Raw genomic sequence first — 25,490 nt, forward strand, 5'->3', positions numbered from 1 at the left:
ATCAATGGGTCTGTGCATACCTCCGCGTTTTCACACTTGTGACCGTGTGGAGCACATGCGTGTTTGTTTGCTCCATACGGTGAAATGTCCGTTTTCCTCTGGCAGCACGGGTGTCATACGGACCGCACACTGATGTGATGCGTGTGAAAGTGTGACACATACCAAAGAATACACAGGTCACATAAAAATAAAGAATTTTTATACTTACCCATCTCTGGCACTGATGTCTCTGCTTATGCTGTTACTTCCAGGCCCGCTCATTATGCTCATGTATATTCACTGCACTGACTGTGAACCCGGAAGTAACCGCACTGCCGGAGACAAATATGTATACTGGCTCTTGCTGTGCATGTGCTATCCGGATGTCACATGGATAGCACAGGGACAGCACACATAGAACACACATGGACACGACAGCACACATAGAACACACACGCACACACATACATATCTGCACAACGGACGGTGCAAAACGTTAGAGACTGGTCAATCACCCGTAGCGCTACCTATAGCTGAATGCTCAAAGTTTATTTTCTTTGAAATGCTGGAGCGTTCCAGATAAAAATGTATCTATGTGCAATTATACTCTAGACTCTGATTCATGCTTCCTACAGTTTTTATAGCGTTCATCAGGTTTCTTTTTAAAGTACACCCTTAACATGCTGGACCTGTGTAAAAGATACTGCCGAAAAGACAAGTACATGTGATTCACTCAGTAATACCAGATGTGCTCAACAGAACATAAATAACCATCAACACAGTTTTTTATGGTACACGATGAGGGTTTCCAAGTGCCGGAAAGTGTCTTTTAGCTTCTTGTGATTTGACAAAAATCTGCTTTTGTTAAATTTAGCTATAGACATTGCAAACATAGTGATTTCTTTGTGTGTTTTTTTTTGCTAAAACTTTTGTTAATCAAGCACTTGATCTTCTTTACACTAAAATCTGTAGGATATTTTTTGATATGGAAACAGTTCAAGAGAAATACGTGGCATTCACCGTTACGATTAAAACCTCCTTTATTTCCTATAGTTATAAAACTGTATACAGCGCCTGGATGATGGCCGTTTCGCACTAACAAGTGCTTCACCAGGTCCAAAAGGCAGGACCTGTTGAAGCATGAAATACTGCAAGTGTGAGTGGTGCTTAAAGGGGTATTCTGATCTACAAGATCCTATCCCAATATACCGTAGGTGTAATAATAATATTAGCAAATACCTCCCATTAGAAATGTAGTATAGTTCTCCTGATATAGCCATGTCACTTACCTCATGTGCAGAATATCAACAGAAGAAAAAAGACAGGTATTTTGCCGCGCTTGAAGACCATAGACTATGATGTCAGGCAAATGATTCTTTTTATTTCATCCTACGCGTTTCAGAGACCACATCTGTCTCCTTCTTCAGGGAAAGGACATTCCCTTTCCCTGAAGAAGGAGACAGATGTGGTCTCTGAAACGCGTAGGATGAAATAAAAAGAATCATTTGCCTGACATCATAGTCTATGGTCTTCAAGCGCGGCAAAATACCTGTCTTTTTTCTTCTGTTGATATTCTACTTGTGCAACAGGGCTGCTGCTGGACCTTTTTGGCGCTCACGTTATGCTGTTAAAGGAGTTGTGACTGGCACAACTCGATCAGGTGAGTGCATCACTTTTACATGATCTTTCCCACCCAATATATCGGGTAAGACCCTATTGCGCCTTCTCTCTCCTATTTAGATTTACCTCATGTGCAGGGCATTGCAGCTTAGGTATCCATGGTTATGACCACAAGCAACTAACTGACTAAGGCCGGAGTCACACTTGCAATTGACTCTCATCACTTTACCTGACTTGCCCTGCCACTTTCTGGACAGGAGCATCTGAACTGCATAGAAATACATGCCGCTGACCCGCTCCTGTTCAAAGAGCGTTAGGCCATGACAGGTGATGTGATACGAATCACTCTCAAGTGTGACTCTGGCCTTACTGTCACTATATGGGTAGTCATAACCATGGATACCTACTCTGCAATGCCCTGCACATGGGGTAAGAGACACGGCTATATCAGAAGAACTATACTACATTTCTAATTGGAGGTATTTGGTAATATTATTATTATTACACCCACTTTGATAAGATCTTGTAAATGCCCATTCACATGTTGAGTATTTGGTGAGTTTTATACATCAGTATCTAAAGCCAAAACCAGGAGTGGAACAATCAGAGGAAAAGTATAATAGAAACACTGGCACCACTTCTGTATTTTTCACCCATTCCTGGTTTTGGCTACAAATACTGATGTAAAAAACTCACCAAATACTGAACGTGTGAACGGGACCTTAGCCTAAAAATGTGTCAGTTAAAAAAATAGATGAAACTAGGATGGTTCTCTGGAGTACAAGTTCTGTTCCCAGGTTCACTCGTGTCTCACAGACCCCCCTATATTTTAGTGTCCAAGTTTGATAGAGAATAGGACATGCTTTGATTCTCATGGAGCGGAGACACAGACCTGTTTTTAAACTGATGTGTGAATGACTCAATGAAACTCTATGGGTCAATGTGCTGTCCGAGAAATAGACTTACGGTTTAGCACTAGGACATGTCACATGGATATGTGAATGTAGTCTTATAATGTTCTAAAAGTTTCCAACACACATTAGATTAAAGTTGGCAAAGCCAACTAATTTCAGCAGTATTATCCAACCATCTAAAGTGTTTTGGGACCTCCCTATCCAGCTTGGACCAATGATTTTTGGGAGAGAAACAAATTGGTCATGTTTAGAGATGAGAGAACCCGAGGTTCTTTGTTGGATGTACCAAACACAGACGTTTCCAAAAAACAGCGTTTTGAGGGCCTTACGTATGAACACCATTCTCATGTACATCACTGTATTTGGGTACGCTCAGTGCTCAGCCCAATATGAGCTGCTTACAGTGTTGAACGGCTCACACTAGGGGTAACAACAGGGTGATCAGATGTGATCAGATGTAGTGTGCATCAAACAAAAAAAATTGGAAAACCCAGCCCACCTACCTCCAGAAGTGATCTGTTTATGGCTGGCTGCATGTGGGTAGAGACCCAAACTGCTCAATTAGTGACTTCAGGTCAGAATTGGGTCCCAAACTAAACTTTATCTAAGGTCTGGCTGAATCGAACATTCACGGGTCTGCTCATCTCTAGTCATCACCTGGGTTCTTCCTCCAATGAACACATTTGAATGAACTATTGGCCACAACCCAACAGAGTCCATGGGCTGTGTCCTGGATTCAAACCCAGGACCTCTTGCACCCCAAGCGAGAAGCCTACCACTAGACCAATGAGGTTAACCAACCACTAGACCTCATTGGTCTAGTGGTAGTTTTCTCGCTTGGGGTGTGAGAGGTCCTGGGTTTCAATCCTGGACACAGCTCATGGACTTTGTTGTGCTGCAGCCAATTGTTCGTTCAAATGTGTTTATTGGAGGAAGAGCCCAGGAGACGTCATCTCTAGCCATGTTGTATTTCACTATTTTTGTTCTCAGGGAAGGTAAGCAGTGACCTTCTTCTCAATTTCCATTGAATACACATGAATACTCAGTTGAACCAACTGCATGTAAGTCGCAGAGTTGGAAGACATCTGTCAGCTGGACGAATGTTTAGCCGACCAAATGCAGTTGGGAGGTGTACTCCTTACTGATTCGATCAGTGTTTAGATTGCGAATGAAATCACAAAAATGCTTTCAAATGTTCTTGTAAATCCATCTAGATTTTTACAGGTATTTTGCTTGGTTTTATAGCCAGGTTCTCCAGAACATTGGTTCTTGAACTCGGCTTTCTTCGCGGTAGTTAAGTGCACTCTTTGAAACCTATAGGACACTTCATAATTAATTGCCTGGTAAATGTCCTCATATTTATTGATTCTTGGGCTGTAAACCAAAGGTAACCCTCCATTCCAAGCTTTTATTTTCCAATAGATAATGGAATTTCAGCAATCCCGAATAAAAAAACCCTCGTTACATAGGAATTCCATTATAAACATGCCTGGAGGGGAAAATGCTAAACATTTGCTTATTAAAAAGCCTCAATGGGTTTTTGACATGTTGATGAATGAAAGTATGATACCTGCATAACAAATAAATGATATTTTATAGTGATACTATAGGGTGTACAACAGAGTTACCTAAACTCATGGCCTTCAAAGACTTTTATGTATGTTTTATTTGGCACCTGATATTTTCTTGTATAATTTGAAAATAGCTAATGGACAAAGATTCTGAAAAACGAATTCCCACCTATCATATGTGTTTTCTGTCGTTCTGTTCAGGCTAACCAGCAACATAACTATGTCCAGAACTGACCAAACTTGTCCACTACCAAATAGCTCAAAGGTAGAATATCTCCTAGGCTTTACGTGTGTGGACATTTATATCTATGGACATTCTAAAACCATTGAAGATACAAGTTTTCAGGTCATATTGGACAATTATCAATTAGTTTGCATTGTTTTATATTCCACAAAGGAAAGAGACATAAAATAATAGGGCTTGTCCAGATTGATGATCTATGATTACGTTAGGCCATCAATGTCAGATTGGTGGTGGTGCAACTCCCAGTGTTGGACCAACAGATTGAAGAGCTGCAACACAGGAAGTTTAGTGGCCACGGCTGGTACTGCAAACCCTTCATTCATTTTTTTGGGATCAATCCTACAGTAACATTCTCGGGCAAAGTACAAAGCTGATCGGTTGGGGATGCTGGGAGTTGGACCTCCACTGGTCTGATATTGATGACCTATCCAACGGTAATCAATATTAAACTCCCAAAACACTCTTTAATCATACATGAACCCTTCAATTTCTGAGAAAATTGATTATTTCTCCTTTGCTTTTCTTATAGTAGCAAGAAGAGGATGCAACTATTGGACTGGTCCCTCCTCTCCCACTAATACTGTGGATAAGACTGTGATGGATCAGTTCTACTGACATGTCAATTCTAGTAAATAAAGCTCTGGAAAATAGATATGGAGCATCTTTTTAAAAATGGAGGTGGTGACGCCTAGTTGTTAGCTTATTTATACATTTTCAGGAGGAATACCAAAGGAATTACAAAAAAAGATAAAAATCATCTAAACCACCTATGTGTATGGGGTCTCCCAACACATTACCAACTGATGATGATACGTTAGAAGAAGATCCGTCCTGTTGAATTTTAACAGCCTATTCTTCTGTTTGTAGGGAGATAAACTCTGTCATAGACAATACAGGAGCATTAGGCTGAGCAGAGCGTTCTAGGTATGGAGGAGTCAGTAGTCCAACAACTGATGGCAGCTATCTAACGTGTATGACCAGCTTAAGGTCGAAATTTAGATACCTCTCATCCTTGGGAAAATGGATGTCTGGCGCACAATGCAACACAGAGCTTACAACAGGGATGGAAAGGGAGAGGAAGGCCCTGACATTAACCTTTGTCTGACCCCTGAGCTCCCCTAACCTCACTATATGAGTCCTTCCCCTTTTTTGCCGTCATGTGCCTAGTCCCTAACTGTCCCTTCACTATCCTTGGCGCGAAGGCCGGTGGGTGCACTAGATGTCACCACTACTGTAAATAAACACAGGGGAAGGAAGACAGATGGGGATATAGACAAAGACAAAATGATATGCACCAAATATTGCTGCCAAACACTAGGGGTGCAAGAGACTAGAGGTCAGCAACTTCACTGCTGAAGCCTAACACCAGGTCTGCAAGCAGGATGGCTCCAAGAGCTTCCACAAACATCCTCCTCCAACGGCGGTCAGTTCAGAATGGCAAGCAATTCTATCACTGGCATCAGGTGATGGAACATTAGACTATTTAAAGGCAATTGGATTGGTCACAAACGAGATGCACCTGAGATTTAACTAATCAGGAAGTACCAGGAAGGAAAGAGTCCTTAACCCTTGCTGCACCAAAAGAAAGTATACGCTTAAAAACCCAGGGTCTCACAAGGCAATGTGAGACCTAAATTCTAAATCTGTCACGCATCTCTCAAGGACGAGAGACACTCATGACATAATGTATCATGGTCCAAGTCCAGACTGCAATGCCTGAAATGACAATGGGTCTCCTGAACCGATCTTGACTGCCTCATAGGTATTTATGAGATAGTCAAAGTTGGGCCAGGAGACCTGCGGCCAGTCTGTGCTTCATCATCTGTACTTGGACCATGATGCAAAGGGAACCTGAATTTGGCCTAATGCTCATATAAAGAGGATGGGGTTCTTCTATCTGGATGGACTTAACAATTAAAGGGACTGACAACAGTATTGGAGTCATTTGCTATCACATGATTGTTTTTCCCTTCTACGAAGTCTCCACAAATGTCTTCTTAACAACTTCAATCGTGCGGAGAAAAAAACATAAAGTGGCAATTCATTTGCTTTTATTTCTCTTTATCCCACAGTAAAATATTGAACGTTGATAATACATGAAAGTGGAACTTATTTATTACTATCGAACAATGCGGCATATGGAAAAAGCAAATGACATTAACATCTGCTGGATTCTCACCATCTGCTCCCTTTGGCGCTTTTCGTGTCCAGACCTGCCAACGCTATTTGTTCTCGGAGGGTCTTGCGGCATATTAATCAGTTATACTAATACTTAATTTTTCACTTTTTTTAGATTTGTTATCTGTCAGGCTAAACCATGCACATTAATTGTAAAATGTAATCTCTGTATAATCTACTTCTATTGCCAAATTCCTCGGGGCCAGACATATGTATATTATGTAATGAGGCAGTACATGTGGTTAGCAGACTACCTAAGCGTTGTGATGTGTGCTTTATAGACAAGAAGGCAGCACTTATTAATGGAGTACAACTTTATGTTTCCTTCTCAGCTGTAGGGGGCTTCTATGATTGATTGATGAGGGTCTGACCACTTGGACCTTTGCCAATCAGCAGAACACAGGGACTTGGCTCAATGACCAGGGATGACCTGCAGGACCAAGTACAGCAACATTTGTATGGACCTTATTGTGTCTGAGTAGATGTGAAGGGAAAATGAGGCTCCGGTGAACACAATTACCTCCTATTTTTGCTGATTATTGGGGGGGTCTCCCTATTAGCTATGACTTGATATCATAGAAGGATAAGCCATTGATAGGGTTTTCCCACTAAACCCATATATGATACAATGCTGGACAAGTGATTAATGTATAACTTCTGAAATACTTCGGCCTACACCGTTCTCATGAACAGGGGTTCAAAATTGAGTAGTGGTCTTGCTTCATTCAAACGGGGAACTTTTAAGATCCCTGTTCTCCGGATTGGTACATAGTACATAGTCCAAGTGTTTGAAACATCTGCAAGAATGCTTTTATCACCTATACTATGGATAAACGCTAAAGTTATTTAGTGGGAAGATTCCTTTAATAGAAGATTCTAGAAAACCTCTTTAAAGGGACTCTGTCAGCAGGTTTTTGCTACCTCATCTGATAGCAGCTTAATGTTGGCAAATAGGCCCTAAGTTCAATGATGTATTACTTAGATTAATGTGTGCAGCCATTCTGACACAGTGAAAGATTTTGGATTTGGCATGTAGCAGAGCTCTAGGAGCTGCCCCCCGCTCACACCAGGCTTTCAGTATACATTTCCATACACAGAAGCTGCTAATCACAGAGGGGGCAGAGTTGGACTACAGCTCAGGAGCTGCTGAGACCCACTAATGATAAAGATAAGAGACTTAAACTAACATTACCTGGTAAGCAAAAGCTGACTTTGAGATAAAAGAGAAAGACTGAATTCTCTGTTTTAACTCTTACAGCAGGCTGTCTTCAGATTACATTGCAGACACCTGCTGACAGAGTCCCTTTAAGTTATATTAAGCAAATAGCATAGTGGATTTATATGACTCTTCATGATTTAACGGTGTTTCAAGACAAGATAGATAAAGATGGAATAGTAGAGAATTAGACAGTCCCAAAATTGGCTTGAAAATTATCACCATTTTTTTACATCACATCCATGTATGTGAAAATCTCTTTGAACTAGTGGATGTATTCTTTATCCACGGATGAGATATATGTGGATACAATCTATAATCTAAGACCACTACTTGGACCTGAAGCAACAAAATATTAGGAGTTCTTTAACATATATATATATATATATATATATATATATATATATATATATATATATATACACGAGGGGCTATCCAAAAGTAATGATAATCGGTTATTTCTATTGCACACAGAAATTTAAATAAAATGTTTTCTTCTCTCTTAGGTACCCACTAGTCCAGGAAAAAAAAATCACTTAAATAGGCCACGATTCCCGAGAGCTATATTCATTTGAATATGAACTGCCGAGGAGTGAACATCAAAATGGAAAAAAACGAGCTCAGAGCTGTCATCAAATACCTCTGCTTGAAAAAAATGACTACCAAAGACATACACAGCGACTTGGCGAAAACATTGGGGGACTCTTCTCCTCCATATTCCACAGTTGCACGCTGGGCCAAGGAATTTAAGCTGGGAAGAACATCGACGGAAGATGAACATCGTGAAGGATGCCCATCCACGTCCCTCAATGAAGAAAACGTGAAAAAAGTTGAAGAAGTTGTATTGGCAGATCGAAGGGTGACTATCAGGCATGTAGCTGAGGTCACAGGGATCTCATATGGCAGTATTCAAAGAATCCTTGCAAATAATTGCATATGAGAAAGGTCTCCGGGCGTTGGGTGCCAAAAATGTTAACCGACGAGCAAAAGAAGAAACGAGTTGAGATTTCAATAGCAAATCTCGAAAAGTTCCAAGCAGACAAGGAGAATTTTTTGTCACGTTTTTTGACCATGGACGAGACCTGGATCCACCACTTTGATCCCGAAACTAAACAACAATCGATGACATGGAAACGAGCCGACGAACCGACTCCGAAGAAATTCAAAGTGTCAAGCTCAGCAGGGAAGGTTATGGCGTCCGTATTTTGGGACGCTGAAGGAATTATTATGGTGGACTATTTGGAGAAGTGAGCCACTATTACGGGCTCCTACTACGCAGAACAAATAAGAAGATTGTGGGAGGCTATCAAGGAGAAAAGGCGCGGCAAACTGCGGGCTGGAGTGCTGTTTCACCAAGATAACGCACCGGCTCACAAAGCTGCAGTTGCCATGGCAACCATTCAAGAAGCGGGCTTTGAACTGGTGGAATACCCCCCCTATTCGCCAGATTTAGCCCCCAGTGACTTCTTTCTCTTTCCTCGCCTCAAGGAACATCTCCGGGGCAAGAAATTTGACGACAATAGCGACGTGATAACCGCTGCTGGGGATTTTTTTGAGGGTCAAGATCAAGAATTTTTTTCGAAGGGAATTCTAAGTTTAGAAAAGAGATGGACTAAATGTATAGACTTGTTAGGAGACTATGTAGAAAAATATATATTTTTTTTTAATATATTCATTGTGTTTATTATTGATTATCATTACTTTTGGATCGCCCCTCGTATGTATATATATATATATATATATATATATATATACACACACACCGTATTTTTTGCTTTATAAGACGCACCGGATTATACGACGCACCCCAAATTTAGACATAAAAAAGGTAAAAAAAAAGAAAAATGGGGTCCGTCTTATACTCCGGTGTTCTCTTACCGGAGGGGGGCAGCAGTGGTGGTGAAGCGGGGTCACAGGAGGCAGAGGTTGTGCTGGCAGGCGCGGCGGGTCAGTGTCAGCGGGGTCCGTGGTTGCAGGTGCCGTGGCGTCCGTGGTTGCAGGCGCGGTGGCGTCCATGGTGGCAGGAGCCATGGGGTCTGTGGTGGCGGCAGCAGTGGCGGCGGGTGAGCCGTGCAGCAGGCCGGTGCAGTGAGTGTCCGCGGTCCCGGTTCAGTGGTGGGAGCGGCGGCGGCGACTGCTCAGTGGTGGGAGCAGCGGCGACTGCTCAGTGGTGGGAGCGGCGGTGACTGCTCAGTGGTGGGAGCGGCGGCGACTGCTCAGTGGTGGCAGCGGCGGGGACTGCTCAGTGGTGGAGCAGACGGAAGCGGTGTTTTCCCAGTGTGTCCGCGGTCCCGTTCAAGTAATGGCGCCCGGAGCGACGCATGCGCAGATGGAGCTCTCATCCAAGGGCTCCATCTGCGCAGGCGCTAACTCCCGGAGCAGCGCGTGCGCAGATGGAGCTCTCATCCAAGAGCTCCACCGGCACCATAATTTGAAAGTGGGACCGCGGACACCTGGTAACTTGCTGCACAGCCGCCCTCCCTGCACGCACAGAGTGGCAGCCAGCAGGCTGCCCGCCCACCCTGCGTGCAAGCCGCCGGGTACCTGTGCTTGCGTGCAGTGGCAGCCGGGTACCCGTGGCTGTGTGCGGGCGGCAGCCAGGTGCTGTGTGATGGCAGCAGCCGGGTGCCTGTGTGAGGGCGGCAGCCGGCTCCCGACCCCATACAGCACCCGGCTGCCGCCCGCACACAGCCATGGGTACCCGGCTGCCACTGCACGCAAGCACAGGTACCCGGCTGCCGACCCCACACAGCACCTGGCTGCCGCCCGCACACAGCCACGGGTACCCGGCTGCCACCGCACGCAAGCACAGATACCCGGCCGCTTGCATGCAGCCACAGGCACCCGGCCACCCGATCGCCTCAGACAGGACCCCCCCCCCAGGTACCGCTTTATAAGACGCACCCACCATCATCTTCCTCCCAAATTTTTGGGAGGAAAAGTGCGTCTTATAAAGCGAAAAATACGGTATATATATATATATATATATATACATATATATTATTAACATAAAAAAGTATATTATAATTATATATATAATTTACTATTATTTATTTATATTAGGTAAAGCCCCTGGAACATTAAGTAAGAGACACATTTTTCTATTAATATTTACTTTTCTTTTGTACTTATTTTGCAGAGGGGTAGGGGCTAAACAAGGTATAACTAATCAGATCATTGTCATTTATTGCTCTGAAGTGGGACATGATGTAATCATTCAGCCTAATTTGCTAAGTGTCTGGTTATTATCCCATTTGGCAGCCACTATTATAAATGGCCAAATTGGCCAATTATCCTATTTACTCATTCCTTAACCAAGTTAAGCATTGACTTGTCCAATAAACAGAGCTGTCCAAAAGCAGCTGCAGTAATTTGAGGCTCGACAAATTCACAGGACATGCATTATAAGCCCCTTATTTCAGCTTTTATTGTTATTGTGCACAACTTGTGCTGATACACCACGAATTATAGGAATAAAACACTGCCAGACAATTTTCAAACTGGCCACTGGGGTTTTTATAGACTCGTACTACCTGTCCATTCAGGAAGAGTTTTCAGCAAGGCTTGTTATCATCAGAGGCAGGATTACAATATAAGATAAACCCCCCATGCAGAGCTGATAACACTGGATACACCAATCACAATAAGTGACGTCACAGCTGACCCTGCTTCCCTGACTCCACAATGACCTTTTACACATGCTCATTATATCTTTCAATACAAAAGATAGTCAGAATCCTACCATTGTGGCTCTGTACATGTGTTGTTTCTTGAAACAATAGAAAGCTAGAGTCTAAAGAAAAAAACAATGGGCAGTGTGAAGCTTGCTAGAGTTCTAAAATGTGATTTAAACAATAGGTCATGTTCTGTTGATAGCTTCTTTTCAAAGCATCTCTAAAATTGAGCTATTAAGTGGCAAATTCAGATGAGATAGTTAGGACTTAGGTAGCAGGTTCCATTAAAACTTTGTCATGTAGTTAGAAGGTGACCTTAAACCCATCTTTTGAGGGCATCTGAAAGTCTTGTATCCATCCTTTAAAGGGTGGCACTGGTAGATTTCCTATTCTTATGACTAAGGGATTTGCCAAATCTTACCAAGATAAAATGAATTCACCTTTAAGGAATATTGTATATTTAGAAATCATCTCTGTAACGGCCATTGATCAAATGAATGGGGATCGCCTAAGCCCGGTTGGTTGGAACAAGACAACTGGAAATGATTGTCATATAGTTGTTGTAGACTTAAGTCAGCCGTACACATTAGATAGATGTCTGCCGAGTGATGTTCCGAGCAATCGTACGTCCAATAACCATCTCAACCATCTCCCAATACAGAGCAGCTCTAGCTTGGTCAAATGGTCCTGTGTTCTTCATCAGAAAATTGCCTACTAACATGTTGGACAGAGGTCTATTTATGGGAGAACAATGCGACCAGCAGTCCGAAATCGGACATGCCCAATCAACAACTCTCCAATGATAAGTCAACTGCTCCCATACACATTAGACTGTCATTTTCGGCAAGTTTGGCCAACTTTAGTCTGTGTATAAAGGCTTTTAGTGTAAAAGTGGCCATGATTGCTGGACTTGATGCAGAAGACCACCAGTCTCCAAGATATATGTAATAGGAACTTTCTAAGCACAAAAGTTGTTTTACTTCTTCTCGTCTTCCCTTTTTTTTAAGACATCTCAGGGCATCCTGTACCAATTGTGATTTGGAAGATGTTTTGGCTCTCACGTCAGTCTCCATTCACCTGATGTATTATTTTTTCTCCGTCTCTTTTTCTCAGTCATTTGTAATTTAGCTGCATGATTACTGTCACCCAGGGATGTTTTACTTGAGAATCCAGAGCTTTGGAGAAGGAAAGGCTAAGAAAACAAAAACTTGTAAAGGAGAGGCGTAAATCATAAAATAAATTACTGCGCCTTTTTCTTTTTTAAAAATGACTACATTGTGGTATTGTGGAAATTAATGATGTTAGTTACAAGAGTTTATTCTACATAAATGATATTAGGATTAATAAACTGGAAGATGAACCCAACATCTGACACAATTTTGGGCTCCAAAGGTCCAGCAGAAGTTTACTCCCTTTTGAGCTTTTTCTGGAGGCGGTTACCTTTCCCTAACATTTATTTCATGCATGCCAACTTTTCCGAATTGCTTTTCGGGAGATGGGTGTTTTTTTTGGCCCCATTGATGTTTTATTTGAATCACTATGCCCTATTTCCACCAGGCCATTCCCCATCCATGCCCTGTTCCTGTCCCTGGATTGTGCCTCTGAATGCCAGGGTTTGAGTTCACAAGAATGAAAAATTTTGGGGAACTTTGCTTTCATTGGGGATTCGGTGGACTCGGTAGTGCCGATGGAGATTTTTCAACTCTTCTAAGGCGGGCTTTGCAGGTTGCGACATCGGTAACAATGTGTTACCGATGCTGCAGCGATAGTCCCGCCCCCGTCGCACGTGCGATATCTAGTGAAAGGTGCCGTAGCGATTATTATCGCTACGGCAGCTTCACACGCACATACCTGCCGTGCGACGTCCCTCTGGCCGGCGACCCACCTCCTTCCTTAGAGGGGCGGTTCGTGCGGCGTCACAGCGACGTCACACGGCAGGCGGCCAATTGAAGCGGAGGGGCGGAGATGAGCGGGATGTAAACATCCCGCCCACCTCCAACCTTCTCATTGCAGCCTGGAGGCAGGTAATCTGATGTTCCTCGCTCCTGCAGCTTCACACACAGTGATGTGTGCTGCCGCAGGAGCGAGGAACAACATCGTACCTGTCGCACCATCGGCATTATGGAAATGTCGGAGGCTGCAGCGATGATACGATAACGACGCTTTTGCGCTCGTTCATCGTATCAAAAAGGTTTTACACGTTGCGATATTGACTGCGACGCCGGATGTGCGTCACTTTCGATTTGACCCCATCGACATCGCACGTGCAATGTCGCAACGTGCAAAGCCGCCCTAAGAGTATGGGATGGAGTTCTCCACTTTTTCAAGAGCTCCCTGGATAACATGTTTTGGTAGATAAAAGGAACCACAATCTGATTCTGGGAGCTGCTGACATCTTTATACCAATGCAAAGGGGTACATGTCCTGTCTTGTAGGTGAATGTCTATATAGATTGCTGTCAAGTTTTCCAAGTCTGATGTTTTTTATTAAAAATTCCAAGATTTCTAAAGCCATTTTCATGGTGACAACATGACATGCTGAGGCCTACATAACTTCCAGAGATTACCTTGCATGACTGAGCAGTGATTGCATGTATTAAAAGCATATGGTCAACAGTGGTTGTCATATGTCTTACCTCTGAGTTGGAAACCCACAGACTCCATTTATTTCTTGCTATTGGGTCGAGCGCCTTCAATATAGTTTAAGAATTTCATTAAAATAGAAGAGCATATCAGCTCAGAAAACTTATAGAAATGTGAAGTCTGCATGAAATTCATGGATTTTCAATCATTCCTGGCAGATAAACAAGCTGAGCATGAACATTTAAAGATCTGCTTGCATATACATGTGTGTAGCCAGACAGCGCAACATTTTTTTTTTTAAAAGGCAATGCAATGTTCTTATCACCTCTTCAAATATCTGTGCATATATGTTATATATATATATATATATATATATATATATATATATATATATATATATATAAAATATTATATATATATATATTCACATATATACTGTTTCCCCAAAAATAAGACAGGGTCTTATATTTTCCCAAAAACAACAATCCACTTATATTCTTGAACACAAAAACAACATTTATTTATCAAATATAATCCCGTCATCGCATTCTGGAACATCAACGTTTTGTGTTAATCCTATTACTGGTTCAGATGCACATTTTCTTGTCTGATCTGTTATTCTCATGGTGCAGAACGAGTCCTATAGTGGGGAGTACATACCATATTTACAGAGGTTTAAATTACCTACTTAAGTTTATTATTCTTTAAGTACTGCTAGGTTTACCCATAAAAGAAAGAAGACACCCCCCCAAAAGAAGTGCATTTACTAGAACCTAAACAATTAGAGTTGGCAAGTGAATGGGCTCTCACATACAAATCTGCATCGCTGTCAGGTCTCTCTGTGTTCTATAGCGGTTGACTCCCCCTAGTGACTGGAAGCAGTATCATTTGCGCAGAGTGATACTGGTACTCAATCTGTATGTGAGAGCTGCAGTACTATGCAGCTGGAACGGTGAGGGACCTGACAGTGACGCAAATCTCTGTGTGAGAGCCCATCCACCATTGGCACTTGCCAACTGTAATTGTTTGGGGTCTATTGACTGCAACCATTTTACGTTTTTGGGGGTCTGCTTTTTTGTGGTGTATGCTTTCTTTTGGGGGTGTCTGCTTTCTTTTCGGGATGTCTGCTTTCTTTTGGGATGTCTGCTTTCTTTTGGGGGTGTCTGCTTTTTTTTGGGGGATGTCCGCTTTCTTTTGATGATGTTTGCTTTATTTCATGAAGAGTCCTGCTGTATTCTTTAACTTTTTTAGCTGCTTCGACACTTCCTTATGAAACCGCAACTAGGGCTTATTTTTGGAGTAGGGGTTATATTTTAAGCCTCTTCCAAAACGCCCCAAAAACTTACTAGGTCTTATTTTCGGGGTAGGTCTTATTTTCAGGAAAACAGAAAATATAGAGCTGGCATAATCTGGGTCTGAATCAGGGCTATTTGTTATTATTTGTTATATACTATCCAATATTCTTTATTAAAAGGTAAAATGAAATCCACCAATAATTCTATACACAATAGCAATCAACGTGTTTGCAAATAACCCAGATAGTAAGCTCAGTGGTTTCGCACATTGGACAATTTTGGCCCAAATTATGCCAAATAAGCCTGTAATTGGTCTGTGGTTTAAATGGTGCTTTATTAGCAACCCAACAAGTTTTGACCAAAGTGGTACTGGTACTACGCTGTCCTTATTAAAGGAACACACACCCTCGACTTCATTGGGGGTTCATCAAAGTTTATAGTCACTTTTATAGATTGATCTTTTGGTACTTGGCAGTTTGGTGCCTTTATTCTCTTAACTAGATTATAAAACATCAGATAATAATGTAAGATATATATCTATATATCTATATATATATATAGATATATATATATATATATATATATATATACATATACATACATATTGTATATACTGCTCAGAAGAATAAAGCGAACACAAACAACAGAATGGTATTTTAGTGTTCCCTTTATTTTTTGAACAGTTTATATACACGCAGTATATATAAAGGTACTTCTTCACTCGAGGAAATAACTACAAATTCCAAAATATAAAAATAACAATAAAAAATAGAAATAAACATCCCAGGTAAATGGGAGCAAAATAAGGATGCTAACTGTGGGTATGATAATTACGAGATGATATATTATGCAGTCATTGACATTTACTGTTTCTAAGCTCTGGTTGGAGATGCAATTTAATCGGAAGAAGATCCGTCAAGTAGTGAGGATGAGGCATCAATATGTTTGGAACTTGAAAGGGCATTGAGATTCTACTATGTGATTTTACGTGGATAAATTACCTTCTAAATTAATCACATTCTTTAATGATTAGCGTTTGTGCCTGAACATCTTTGAAGTCATTTTCCTATCCCATTCAGAGCGGGTTTAGAATGTCTCGGGGTCTTAGGATGAATAAAATATTGTGCACCTTTACAATTCTCATTAGGAGACCTGACCTGTCCTCCTTAAAGGATTGTCTCATTTTGGTGAATGGGAAACAGCAAGAAACTATCAAATTAACCTCTCATTAAAAATCAAATCCATTCTGAAGATTTTATATCTTCATTTTAGATTTTCATTTTATAGTTTATTACCTGTTCCGCCTTGGTTGCCAGCTACTGATGTAGTCCATCAGAGGTGGCCTCTTTCCTAGGCAAAGACTGGCTAAATCCCAGGATCTGGCTCTCTTCTGCTCTCAGCCAAGCACTTGTGTTCTCACTAGTACCGGGGAAGAGTCACCAATCGTACTGTTATCAGCTGGTTTTGGCCCTCTTTAGTCTAATGTGTATAGGGGAATTATTTGTGTTTCTGATGCAATTCTCTATACCATACTGAAGTAACCTGTTACTAAAGCTCCACCATTTTACCTTTGATGTTAGCAACTCCACAATTTGTGTTAGGGAGAGTTATTGTATTAGGCACATCATGAATTTTGTGTATGAGGGGGCTGACTTTAATTTGACAAGTAAACCACCCCCCTTTTCTTTCATAATCTATGCATGTTCAGAGAAGGGGCAACATTAGCTATTGGAATAACCTTTGAGCACACATCTTTTCTAATAACTCCATTATTGGCCATATTAAAGGGGTTGTCTACTACTAGGACAACCCCTTCTGATTCCACATGTTTCCCCCAGGTAAAATAATGAAAACTATACTCAGCTCCCATACCAGCACCTTTCCAGCACTACCTGGAGCTCACATGGGGTTGGGACGTCATGCGAGCCCCATGTCCAATCAGCCCCGGCTTTCTTCTCCCCGCTTTCGGGCCAAATGAACAATCAACAGGAAGTGAACACAGCCACAGCGCTCACTTCCTGTTGATTAACTTGTTTGGCCCGAAGACGGAGAGACAGAAGTTGGCGCTGATTGAGTGCGAGGCTTGCGTGACGTCACAACCCCATGTGAGCTCCGGGAACGTGATAGAGAACTGGAAGGGTGCTGGTATGGGAGTTAAGTATAGTCTTTATTATTTTACGTGGGGGAAACATGGAATCAGTAGGGGTTGTCCTAGTAGTGGACATCCCCTTTAAATACAATATTGAACATAATTTACACCCCAAAAATCTAACAGTTACATTATATGTCATCTGTCTACAAGTGAAAAGTAAAACGCAATACAAGTCATTAAAAGTATATGGCGCAGAGGGGATCATCTTTTTGCTTGTAGGAGACCATTTTTTTCATGATTTACAGCTGTTAGCGTCTTTGTTCTTTCTCAACAACATGTGTTCCTCATCTGTAATGTGTCTTTATGATGATGTTGACCCTCTTTCATTTTGCCTTTTGCAATTTTCAAGCCTTTACAGATCTTTTTTAAACAATAAATATGATGACCCATTTTTCCAAAAGACCACTTCATTGAGAAGTCCACCCTTTTATCCAGACAAGGTTTACTGGCAGATCTCAGTTTACGCGTATATCAAAACAAGGCTCTGTAAACTTACATAGTGAAAAACTGACTATGTGCGCCTGTCTGGTTTGAGGTCACATCAATTCTCATAAATTTGGAGTGAGCTCACTCATCGGATCTTATGACATGCCAGTGAACAGGGGTTGTGGGTTGAGGTCACATGTTACAGAAGAGAACCAGAGTGACACTGGATTGGCAAGTATTATAATGTACCACCACTACTTTACATTTAGAAGTGATTGGGAGGAAAAATTATTTGCTTGGAGTGCTACTTTAAAATGTTAGAAAAGCAATGATGATCTGCGCTGTCTTCTTCTGGATCAGCACTGTTAACTCTTACAAGAATAGGTTAATCTTGGTAGGCCTACATTTTTTCTGTCCATGAAAGACTTTTTTCAAACTTGCTTTGGCAGCTCCATTGTCATTCTTAATCCACATCAATAAGAAAACCAAAAATTCTTATTTTTTTCATACTCCTTCCAATATACCCTGAAATCCACCTTATAAAAACTTTATGCAGTGGGTAACAGTGAAATTCAAGGTTCACACCTGAGGTTTTCTTCATTATGTTATCTTCTACCATGCTCTTCTTGTTCTTCTGACAATGAAGTTCTAGTAAATCCCCCAGCATCAGATAGCTGTCACCCGAGCAATGGTTCAGCCCTATTGTTTGGCCACAAAAACCAGTTAAGCGCTTTTGCCGATCTTCTGGAGAAATGCTTGAGTTTTCCATTGACTTCCATTATACTCAGTGTTTGTGTTGAGCCCGACCGAGAGTTTGACCTTCGCATTTCGAGTACCAAGCACCTGAGCATGGTAGTCCTCTCTTATCACTATTCCTGTGTTTTCTGTAAGAGAGCTGCTGCCCGACATCTCTGACGGCGACTTCTCTCCGGGAGAATAAAAGTATCAGCAATCAAATCAAAATTGGACATGCTGGATCCTTAATTCCCAGCACAATAAATTTTCTGGGGCTGCCATATACATTTGACTTCTAAAGGAGAATAATTGTGCTATATGATGCTATGGCAAGTACCAATCTCTACCATATTTCTAAGGCCTAATAGGTTAAAAAGCAACTAATTGTTTAAAGCCATGTAGCAGGATGGGGGATCATATATATCAGGATGGGGGCCATGTACCATGATGGAGGGGCAATACCAGGATGGGGGATCATATATACTAGGATTAAGGTCATGTACCAGGATGGGGCCATGTAACAGGATGGGGGATCATATATGCCAGGATGGAGGCCATGTACCATGATAGGGATCATATATACTATGATGGGGGCGATGTACCAGGTTGGAGGATCATGTATACAGTACCAGGATGGGGCCATATACTTGGATGGGGGCCATAAGTTGGGGCTGGAATGGATTAATAGCATTTCAATTACAGTGGAACCTCGCTTAACGAGTAACCCAGTTAGTGAGTATTTCGCTTAATGAGCAAAGCTCGCTATAAATTTATAACTCAGTTTACGAGCAAACTTTGCCGTACGAGCAAAATACTCACCGCACACACTTCCGGTTCCGTACATCCACCGCACTCTAACCTGCTCTTGCAGTCTGCACAAACACACACAAACACGCACGCACACACACACATTATGCTCACCTTACCTTTCGTTCCATCGCCGGCCTCATGGTTCTTGTAGTTCGCTGCTACAGTGTGTGTATCAGATAACCATCGCGACGATGGAGGAACTTCTACTGTCAGCCGCTTCTCCAAGCCAGTGCACTGACCAATCAGAGGCAAGCGTCTCCTGCCTTTGACGTCAGCGCTCTGGCAGCGGAAGTTCCTCCCTCGTCGCGATGGTTACCCAATACACCTCCTTTACCGGCGAACTGCAAGGTCCAGGAGACCGGCGATGAAACAAAAGGTAAGGTGAGCATAATATGTGTGCGTGCGTGTTTGTGCATGTTTCTGCGTGCTTGTGTGTGTTTGTACGTGTGTGGAATGGCATAATAGGGGACCAGGATGGGACATTTAACAAGTTGTGGAACGAATTGTCTGCATTGCAATGATTTCCTATGGGAAATCTTGCTTTGCTGAACGAGTAACTTGGTTAACAAGCGCAGTCCAAGAACGGATTGTTCTAGTTAACCAAGGTTCCACTGTAATTTTAATGGGAAAATTTAATTTTCCATAAGAGCAAATTAAGTTAAGAGCTCGGCCACAGATCAAATTAAACTTGTAAGTGAAGGTATTACTGTTTATTTTAATGAAGCCAAGCTGCAATACTGCACACAACCTGTTGACAGTTGTGGCGCTATTTCTAGACATAATGCTGATTTGAGATACCGCTTAAAACCTAGTTTCTGAGATTCTTACGTGTGACACCCTGTCAACGACGGACAACATCCACACGACCGCCTTGGTCAAGCAATATATCGCTGAACGATTTTGCGTCGCTTGTGAGATCGTTACGTGTGACTGCTAATAAACGACCTATGAGCGGTCTCGGCAAATCGGAACTACGATCTGGGCGTGTCACATCGCTAACGAGATCGTCAGATAAATCATAGCGTGTAACGGGGCCTTTAGAATTTCACATAACCTCTGAGCTAGAAAATGCCTTCACTGCAGGTCTGTAGATAATATTTACCGAGATTAATTTTACTCAGAAAAAAAAAAGCAAATAAAACCCACAAAAAATAAGAATTTGTCAGGGTTTTTTTTAGCAGAATCGGAATGTTTCTTTAATTTTAGAGCTAATTAAAAGTTTTTTAAGCAGTTGTCATTTCTGGTTAGGATGACTAGTTAAAATATAGGTGTTTTTCTCACTCGACTTCTAAATAATTCACTTTTATTTCTGATGGCTTTAAGCAACGCTTTGAAAGTTTTGCAATAAACAAGTTAAATTTGGACCAGCACTAATTATATTCATAGATTTGGCTACTCTTGTTCAGTGTCTCATGGGAATATTTTTTTATTTTAGTAATTGCAGAATTCTAAATATTAATACAAATATTCATTTTCTAACAAGGAACGGAACATTTGCATTCAGAATGTTTTTGTGAAGAATCGGATATATCACCAGTTACATAGACCTTAATATTGTTTGTGAGTTGTCCTACAATTCTATTTCAGTTTGTTTTTTTTTCATCCTGAGCCTCCTGACTCATTAACAGAAAATACCGAAATACTCAAATTTCTACCGGCTAACCGACGGGGAGTTTTGGGCCAGTTTCTGATGTAATTTGATCACGTTGTAGAAAGTGTATAAATGGACGCAACATTCAGACTTTCTGAGGTCATAGATGAATATAGGGTTCTATGGTCATCTTTGGGCTGGATTCACATGATGATATGGCATCCAATGCGAGTGCATCGGATTCGATATGCTAGTGACCCACGGTGCCCACTGTGCTGCGAGGGTGGCCGAGTGTCATGCAACTGTGATCCGTTCCTGCAATCAGATCACAGCTGCGGAGGACAGGGAGAAATTAAATCTCCCTATCTCTTCCATTTTCAGCCTGTGTGTATATCGCACTGCACTTGGATGTTATTCGAGTGCAGTCCAAAGTTTCACTCGCACCCCTAGACTTGTATGGGTGCGAGTGACACATCTCTTGCTGCATGCTGCGACTTTTCTCTCATGCAGAATCTGGATGAGAAAAAAGCTGACCATCTGCTCTCCCTCACTGAATAACATTGATCCAAGTGCAATGTGAGATTTTGTCACATTGCACTCGTCCGAGTCATATGCTCGTGTGAGCATACCCTTGGTTGAGTAAAGATGTGGGAGGTCATGACATTGTATCTGTAATACAGGCACTAAAATATGAGTTTATTTGGGTGTACAGGAAACAATATGACACTTCTTGCTTGTGCAATTAATACCATTGAGCGACATATACTCTATATTTTGGGGGGTTTCTCTTTGTTTTGGTGAGATTGTTCTTTTATTTTTAAGGATGTGATCATATTTAAACAATAGGATAAAGAGTTGCATTTAGTTGTATATTTTTGAGTCTTGCACCTTGTTCACACCATTGGTGTTCCAGACATACATTCTTTAATTAGTGATCATATTTAAGGGTACTTTCACACTTGCGTTATTTTCCTTCCGTTACAATCCGCCCTTTTGGGAAACAGCAGAATCCGTTAACGGATTCCGCTGTTTCCCATAGACTTGTATGGTTGACGGATTGTACCAAAAGGAGCTGCGTTGCTTCCGCTGGGCGACGCTCCGTTGCTTCCGCCCAGCGGGAGGAACGCAGCATGTAACGTTATTTTGAGCAGCGGAATCCTCTGGATTTCACTGCGCATGCTCTTTTTTTTTTTTTTTTTTTTTTAAATCAAACTTTATTTTGGCTCGCGGTGGCCGAACGTTCAGCTGAGCGCCCGGCCGTCGGCAAGCGACAGCGCTCAGCTGAATGACCGGCCACCAGCATGCCCGGCCGCCGGCAAGTCACAGCGCTCAGCTGAGCGCCCGCCCGCCGGCATGCCCGGGCGCCGGCAAGTGACAGCGATCAGCTGATCACCCGGCGGCCGGCTGCAGGGAGCGATCAGCTGATCACCCGGCAGCCGGGAGCGATCAGCTGATCACCCGGCGGGCGGGAGCGATCAGCTGATCACCCGGCGGCCGGCTACTGGGAGCAATCAGCTGATCACCCAGCGGCCGGCTGCAGGGAACGATCAGCTGATCGTTCACTATAGTCTGCCGCTGGTAAAACCGGGAAAAAAAAAAAAAAAAAATCAAAACGAATTGCGTTGTTTTGCAGCATCCGTTGCATCCGTTGTGTCACTATATGCAACACATCCGTTGCATCCGTTACACAACGCAATGCAACGGATACCGTTCAACGCAAGTGTGAAAGTAGCCTTAGCTGGTTATGTTTCTGAGAACCACAATCTTGTATCCAATCTGCGTATATTTATGGTTAGGATACATTCACACCCACACACACACACCCTTGAGCTTTGTCCTCCTAGTGTGGTCAATTTTTATTTAGACACAGACACATTGAGTTTCATTGATCCATATACACATCACTTTGGTCATATTCTCATCTCAGTTTTGCAGATCAGACTCAACAATTCAAGTCTATGGAGATCTGTGAGACACGGATGATACTAGGAAGACAGACTTTGTGAATGCGTTGTTAGGCTTTGTCCACACGTTGCATTTTTTTACTGCATTTTTTATGCAAATTAAAAGCTGCTTTTTACACTACCAGCAAAAGCTATGAGACTTAATAAATCTCATGCACACGACGACACGACACGCTTTATTTCACCCGTCTGAATTGCAAAACTGCTTCATTTCTTAAAATCTGCAGCATGTCAATTCTTTCAGCTCTTTTGCAGCAAAAATGCTGCAAATAACGCATTCATCTGAATAAAACTAAGTTTATTTAACATATACTGAGACAAATGACGCATATAAATCTGCACCCAAAAATTTAGAAACAAAAATCAAACAAAAAAATCTGTAAAAATGCATCAAAAACTACTTTTTGCAAAGTGTCTTTGTGCCATGAGAGCAGGATTTGCCTGAAGAAAAAAAGCAATGTGTCATGTGATATTCGGCTTTGCACACACCTGCGGGTACGGTGTTGTCAGACTCTGTTCACACCACAGAGCCTGACAAGCAACCTGAGGCTTCTGTATTGTTCAGCCTGAGCCGGGCGTCAGCTGGTTAAGGTTCACTGGTCTTCAGCTCTGCAGGAGTTAATCCCTGCAGACCAGACTGGTGAGCAGGTCCTAACTCGGGTTGCTAATTAACATGTGCAGCTGTCTCCTCCCTATTTAAAGCACGGTTTCCTTCCTGTATGTGCCGATGATAGCTTCTGTGTTTGCACCAGCCATTCCTGGTCTTGGTGATTTTCCTGTGATGGTTATCCTTGTGACTCTTCTGAGTGGTGTGAGCGTTCACCTGATGTGCATTACTTCCTTCCCTTTTTTTTCTGTTGCTCCCCTGTACACATACTGTTTCTCCTTTGTGTTTTGAGTGCTGTGTGTATGAGTTCCCGTTCTCCCTTGTCTGTGTTGTTTTGTGAGGTTTTGTCTTTGTGATTCCTGGCCCACTCTGAAGGTGTGGGACGGCGAGGGGGGGTTAGATCAGGGCTCCAACAGGAATTAGGGCCACGCTGGGGGCTCGGACCTGGCTACCATCAAGCCTACCTCCAAGATAAGGGACAGCGCAGGGACTCTAGTCTGAGAGCCAGCCTAGGGTCACCTGTCACATCATTACATACCCTGTGACAATCCATGACACAATGTGTGAACATAGCCTTTCACTCACATGGATATACAAATTTAGGCCTAATCTGATTTTCTTAAAAGCATAGACAATTGTTTCCATTGCAGTTTGATAATGTGATAAGTGCAATTGCTTCCAAAGGATCAATTAGGAAATATGCAGCAGTGAATGCTGAAGCTCGTTTCTTATCAGCCCACAGAAGCTGTGCAGTTCTATGAGACTCCTTGGTTACAGACTACAAACAAACCCTCTTTGTAGTCTGATCCCGCCGTCACTTTTTCTCGTCTCCTTTTCTGTTGTCTGTCGGAGAGGGCAGATGAAAGTAACACGTGACTGACAGATCAGACTACACAAAGGATTGTTTGAAGTCTGTAACTTGGGATCTGTAGACAGGGTATTTTATTTTGGTGCTCCCCCAATCCCAAAAAAGTCATAATATTGTTCAACCTTATGACAATAAGTCTAATGTAATCTGAAGAGGATGGAGAAATATTTGCTCAAGACGAGTCTTCTTTTCTTAAGTATACTTACACTAAACCTCAAATTTCCTCTCTTTGTAGGATGGATATTTTTCCCACCGCCCGAAGGAGAAAATGCGGACAGACAGCAATAATGAGAATTCAGTTCCAAAAGACTTTGAAAATATTGATAACAGTAACTTTGCTCCAAGGACTCAAAGGCATAAGCACCAGACGGAGCAAGGGAAGAAGCCTGTAAGCAGGCAGAAGGAGCATTTAAAAAGAAAGTTAGCCCTTGAGGAAAAAAGGAAAGAAAACTCACTGCTAGAAAAAAATTCTAATGAAGTTTTACATTATGTTGGTGTCCCTTCCAAGAACCTCACTTCAACAAGCCTGAAGGATGGATATAGGAGTACTAAGCTGCACCATACCAAGAAGACTGGAAACAGCTCCCCTGAAATAAAGTATGAGCTACCCCCGAAATGTGAGATAACTGGCAAAGAAGCAATATCAGCACTTTCTCGGGCTAAGTCAAAACAGTGTCGCCAAGAAATTGCTGAGGTCTATTGTCAACATAAGCAAGGGAAACTGATGCCGGAGAAAGTGACCAGACTTTGTCCCTTGGAAGGTAACATTGGTTTCGTTAATCATATTTTTGGATTATTGTATTTGACCCCTACAGTGTGGTATGTGAGAAGACACGACTCGGTGGTCACCTAGGCAGGGTGTAATGTCATTTGATAGACACCGACAATAATGTTTCATTTGAGGCAATACTAAAAGGTATTTATTTCCTATAGTATCATTTTTGGTTTCATTTAGGGCCCTAAATCACATACCCACTGAACTTATGTTTCTATTTTAGTTTTACATGTCTTCACATGTCAGAGAATATATTTAGATGGTATGCGTCTTGAGAAGCTTTGAGGTT

The 25,490-nt window shown here is 42.1% G+C and overlaps 1 protein-coding gene across 1 annotated transcript in view; it reads left to right on the plus strand.

The window, feature by feature from the left end:
• Window positions 1-25,490, plus strand: part of XYLT1 (xylosyltransferase 1) — a 458,133-nt gene that overhangs the window by 183,179 nt on the left and 249,464 nt on the right. Inside the window, exon 2 of the mRNA XM_075317980.1 lies at window positions 24,662-25,187. Coding sequence (XP_075174095.1) covers window positions 24,662-25,187 — 526 coding nt within the window. The remainder of the gene's footprint in view (window positions 1-24,661; window positions 25,188-25,490) is intronic.

The sequence above is a fragment of the Anomaloglossus baeobatrachus genome, chromosome 7 (genome assembly GCF_048569485.1).
Source record: "Anomaloglossus baeobatrachus isolate aAnoBae1 chromosome 7, aAnoBae1.hap1, whole genome shotgun sequence".
Taxonomy (NCBI): domain Eukaryota; kingdom Metazoa; phylum Chordata; class Amphibia; order Anura; family Aromobatidae; genus Anomaloglossus; species Anomaloglossus baeobatrachus.